A 5,935-nucleotide genomic window follows, 5' to 3' on the forward strand; every position below is an offset into this window, starting at 1 on the left:
TGGACATAACAATATACAAAACACACATATAATAATATGCTAACAGTTCTGCTCCGTAAACTTCTCGGTTACTAATATTGACTGTATGGGCAATCATTTTATTTATCTTTAATTGCATTACATGCATAATTTTGACATTTGCGAGACAAACAATGGATATTAACCGCCGCTCTGAATCATAACATATATGTTGCTTTGTTTTCCGATATGGTCTATAAAGGCTCCTCATATAATTTATCGTTTTTAGGTCATTCCAAGTGGTTAATAGTTCCAAAAGTTTTTTTAAGAAACTAATTAAAATATCCTTATTTTTCATGTTAATTTGTTATTTTCCAAAATATACACAGTATTTCCGAAAAATAAGATTAGTAACCATTATTAAGAATTGAATAAATAAAATGCAATAAAATTTAGTGTGGCCACAATATTTATCTGTCATTTTGAAAGTTTTAACAATTACTTCTTAAAAATATAAATTTCTATAAATTATATTATTTTTATTTCATACGTTTATTAAATAGATTAACTAAAATAATATTCAAACCAATGTTTTAAAAAACAGTTTTTTAACTGCCCGGTTCAATCCGACTTCTATAATTTTTATGTATTTTGACTATTTTCTATTTTTCCTGCATACATATATAATTAAAACAAAATAAATTTTATACATTTGATAGTGGTTTACGTCGGCCTTCGGGCTGTACACTCCGGTTAACCTGATCGACTAAGCTGTTCAATTTGCTTTAACAATTGGTGTTTTTTAATAGAATAAGAGAAATCTAACTATCTAAGCTTTATAAACTGGTTAAAATGGTTTTTAACCGGCTTTATCACACCGATTCAACCTAATTTTTAAAAAACAACTCAATTCGTTCCGGTCTAGAAATCGACATAAAATCAGCTGTCGTTGAACCCCTCTTGTCCAGGTTTGGTTCATATGTGTGTGGTGTATGTGTGGGTCCACACACTGTCCATCATTGAGGTTATTTTAACAAAACTCTTACTAAATTGCTGGAGTATGCTATAACTCACTTTTATATCGTCTATTTTACCAGATAGAGATAAAAATATGATAAAAATGGATTAAATGAAAGGTAAACCTGTTAAAACTACCTTATCCAGTATTTGTATTTTCTCACCAAAAAAAAAAACCTACCCATCAACAGTAAAGAAATAATAAAAAGAAAACCATATCGTTAAGTAGTATTATAATTATTCTTTATTGGCGTACCAATATTCATAATTAATGCATCTGTTTACATAAACCATGTGATCATCACTTATTCAAACTACAAACACATATATATATGTATCAAACACTGTTTTTGATAGCTGCACTGTATCCATTTTGTTGATCAAAGAACCTGTCCCACAACATAACCCCACCATACTTGGCAGAACCCTTGATCGATGGAAGAACACTAGACGTAAGAACATCTTGCGGAATGTATCCGCTTCCGGCAGCTCCGGTGGCTGCGGGCAGACCCAAGAAAATCTGATTGGAGTTGACTTGAGTCCACTGGTTCCATCGAGCTAATAAAGCATCAGCGTTTGCTCCATACTCGCACTGCGGGTTGTTATAGAACTGCACCCAGACGTAGTCGAATAAGCCAGTCTGGATTGCTGAATCCAGATGGGCGTCTGGGATAGGGCACTGCGGCGCTGCAGATAAGTAAACCTTTTTCTCCGAGTTATGAGCGGCCAATGCCCTAGCTAGGTCCGGCCAGAATTGTCCTGATCCGGACTCGATGTCAAAGTCGATTCCGTCCAAAACAGCGTCACCTAACGGCCGGGAATTGGACTGGCCACCAAGAAAGGTGTTCCACAGGTAATCGGAAACTTGTTGTGCATCTTGAGGGGATGATAGAGAGTAGCTCCCGACGGCTCCTCCTAAAGAAAGAAACACCTTCACCCCTTGGTTCTGGCATGCTCGTATATCGGAGGATAAACTGGAGCAAGTGGAGGCAGGATCACAGTGACCGGCCAGGTTTAGAACTGGTGTTTGGCCATTGCCGAAGGTAGTCAAGAAAGCGATGTTTACGAACTGGTAGTTTCCGGTGGCGCAGGCGGCAGCTAGGGTCCCTTCATCAGTGTGTTGGCCCCAGTAAGTGGCTATGCCAGCAGCTTCTAACGGTTTGAAAGAGAAAGCAATGAAGGAGAGGAGTAGGAGCAATGCTGATGACTGTGAGTAACCGGATGATGCCATGTTTTCCGATTTGTGTTTTGAGTGTTATGCTGAAGATCGGAAATTTATAGGCGTTTGGGAAGTAAGGTGGCGTGTTTGGCGGGTAACGGGGCAACTGATCTTGAAAGATCGACCAGGTCTTGTGTGGAAATTAGAAAATGTGTCGTTTCAAGTCTTTTGAAAAGTCTGAAGTTGGTGTTTCTTTAGAAAGTTCAACATGGACAGATGTAATCCTTAATCGAGTGTCAATTAAAAACTGTACGTGTAAATTATACTAAGGAGTAAATTACACTTTTCGTCTATGTGGTTTACACCAATTTGTACTTTTAGTTTAATTTTTTGAGATTTTGATATGGTTGCACATGTGCTCACCGAGGATCTAACCAATGAGTTTCCCTTATATGGTTTTAAAAAACCAAATTGATCTCGAACCAAATTTAATAGAAGCCATAAACTAAAGGGGAAAAAATATATAATTTTTTATACCTTAAAAGACCATTTTTGCAAAAAAAAAAAAAAAAAAAAAAAAAAAAAAAAAACTCCCTAAAAGGTCTAAAGCTACCCAGACCGCATTCACTATGGTTCTTTTTTCTCTTCAGCCAACTGGAATCCACCACCAAGCACCAACGACCACCTCCACCCCTCGGGAAACCACTGACAACCTCCCTCTCGCAAGCATCTAGAGACCATCCTCATCCGCCGTTCACACCTCACCTCTCTCCCACCTTAGACTCCAGTCGTTTCACAATGTCATCTACATCTCCAGCGAGGAAAGCATTGTTAGCTACCCTCTTTCCAAAGCCAATTGCTACCTCTAGTCTCCGAAGTTGGAACACAATAGATTAACTGTGCTTCTCTCGTCTCCTGCTACTACTCCTGACAACGACCACCTCTTCCATCACCATATCTCTTTACCCTAACATACATGTGGCTACCTAACACTGCCAACTTAATGGATCTCTCTCTACCCTATAGGCGACAATCGCCTCTTGCTACCTTCGACAATGTTGGTTTTGATTTTAGATTTAGGGTTTCCATTTGGTGGTGGTGATAGTCTTGATGATTAAGGGTTTAGTGGTGGTTATGGTGATGGTAGTGTGGTGGTTAGTGGGCCCGGTGGGAACAATTGTGGTTGTTAGTGACTTTGGTCTCTAGTTACCACTAAAGCTTCACCCTCACCTTGTTACTCTCTGTCATCATTGGTGCCCCTCCATCACCAGCGAAGAAGATAGATCAGATCAACACCGACAAAAAGAAGATAAAACTTGTAACTCCAGAGCCTCTGCCACCACATCCCTCTCTCTCTCTTTTCTCTCTCAAACCCTCCATCCATCTCTTCGACACCCCTCCACCATCGATATCTATATGTTCCCTACTTAATAATCATTTAACTTTGTTGGGTTTTCTATGCATCTTTACACCAGTTATGGCAACAGTAACGAAAGTATCAATAATAAACCGAAGTGTACATGCACCCTAGGATTATAAATTTTACTATTATAACAACATACTTCCAAAACTAACAAATCAACCTACAATAGAAGGATTCGAATACACACCTTTAGATAAATCAATTTGTCTACTTAATTCCTTGATCTCTTGTTGCTTCTTACAATACTAGTACCTCTAATGTTTCACAAACAAAAGCGAAGAACCCTAAAACCAAGGAGAGGGGCTAGAGAGAGAGAGAGAGAGAGAGAGAGAGGAACATTTTCTTTAGCCTTCCAGGAGGAGAGGGTTGGACGAAAATTCCAGCTCCCCTAGGCCTCTTTATATTGTTGAGCAGGTGATAGGATAACCCTAGTTTAAATCAATTAAATATTCATATTTAATCTAAATCTAAATCACTGCCTTATATGTTGCATGTATTAATTCTGGAACCCTCTAAATAGACTCTAAAACCATCCATAACAGTCGGTGCGCGAAAGCTGGCCCGGAAACCCTCGTTAGGGAAGTTCCCTTTCCAAAAAAAATCATCCATAACAATGGGCTTCTGGAATATTTCATTTGTTGAACTATTGAACAATTAACGTTCAATCTCTATACCTTAAATTAATCTATAATTAATTCCAAATTAATTCTAATTAATTTCAACTAGTTTTTAATTAATTTATCAATCATATAATAAATTAATAAACATTTTATTCAAACTTCTAAAATCATTTCTAACTATTAGTGATCTTGAGGGAAACTCAAAAAATACTTTGTTATTATTCTAAAAGTTACATTAATTAGTTATGACATTGAATACCTATTTCTAACAAACTTTAAGTTAGTGGCGATGATATTGGTTATGGTGATTGGCAATGGTGGTGATAGTGATTATTGATATATGGTGGTGTGGTCATGTGGTGGTATTGTTGATGGTGATTGATTGTGATATGGGTGATAATGGTGATGGTGAAGTTGAGGTGGTGTTTATTGGTAGTAATTTAGTACTTATCAAATGGTAATCTCTTTTTTTTAATAGAAAGGGTCCCTTAAGGTATAAAAATATCAAAATTGAAATAAAAATGTAAAGAGGGGCATAAAGGTATTTTTATAGGCATCTAATGGTAAAGGTATTTTTATAAGCATCTAATGGAATATCCTAGACAACAATTGACTCAGGGACCTTTGGTGCAAGATTTGTAAACCACAAAACTACAAGGTCCAAAACTGTAATTTCTCAAAACAAGCGAAGTTAGGTTCAGATGCACAAAAAGAGAGTTTTGATATAAACTTCTAAAGGTGAAGTTAATGAGGCACTGTATTTTTTCAAAAAAGATTAAAATAGTCGTTTTTTAGGCTTTTTATATGGAAAAAATATTAGAAAAAATCCCTAAATAACAACAAATTTCACAAGTTTTTGCCCAAAACAGTGTTATTGAAAAAAATATTTAACAATCTAGTATAGTTTCAAAAATATTTATTAAACTATATTTTTTTCCTCTATTTTTTTGTTTTATTTATTGTGTTTTACTTCTAAATACAAGTTTTCTTTATTCTTTTTATTTGTTGTGTTTTACTTCTAAATACAAGTTTTCTTTAATATATTTTTAACATCAAATCTTAGCTATTTTATATTAAAACTATCATTACACATAATATTCTTTAAGGTGTAAAAACTTCAATACTATCGTAACAATTTTATAATACATGGGATACAATATTATTAAACATTACTTTATGTTTTCTTATTTTGAGATTTTTACAATATGAAAATAAACGTTTAGTGATTACAATGATATTGCGGCATTATCTGGTCACATGACTTGTTTTAATGAGTTTTTTAAGATCAAATTTCATAAATATCATATTTTACAAAAAAAAATTGCAATTAGAAAAATATGAAAAACGTCGGTTTTCTAAAGACAAAATTACAAAAGTGTCCCTGTGGTATGTATTTTTTTGGGTTTTAGTTCAAACCCCGACTTTTTTAGCTTTATGGTCATTTTGGCCATGTTTGTACGTAAATTTGGTCCCTCGTAAAATTGAAATGACTATAATGCCCTTTTGATATATTTTTTTATGTTTTTTGTATTTAATTTAAATGAAAAAGAAAATAAATAATTAATTTGGGCCATATATATATATATATATATATATATATGAAATCAAGAACGGACCATTTATTGTTGCAGCTTCAAAATCATGTTCGTCCTCCTACCAATGTCCAAACAAACCTTCATCCCCACCACTCATCTCCCCTTCTTCGCTCACCTGCTCATCTTCTCTGATTTCTAGTAGGGAACACACCCAAATCACCGA

The 5,935-nt window shown here is 35.1% G+C and overlaps 1 protein-coding gene across 1 annotated transcript; it reads right to left on the bottom strand.

Annotated features, from left to right (window-relative positions):
• Positions 1–1,170: 1,170 nt before the first annotated feature.
• LOC145161677 (acidic endochitinase SE2-like) lies at positions 1,171–2,294 on the bottom strand. Its single transcript, XM_079081255.1, has one exon. The coding sequence runs from the start codon at positions 2,204–2,206 to the stop codon at positions 1,313–1,315; it is 894 nt and encodes a 297-aa protein (XP_078937381.1). The 5' UTR covers positions 2,207–2,294; the 3' UTR covers positions 1,171–1,312.
• Positions 2,295–5,935: the final 3,641 nt, after the last annotated feature.

Source organism: Lactuca virosa, chromosome 2 (assembly GCF_052849685.1).
Source record: "Lactuca virosa cultivar CGN04683 chromosome 2, Lactuca_virosa_CGN04683_v6, whole genome shotgun sequence".
Taxonomy (NCBI): domain Eukaryota; kingdom Viridiplantae; phylum Streptophyta; class Magnoliopsida; order Asterales; family Asteraceae; genus Lactuca; species Lactuca virosa.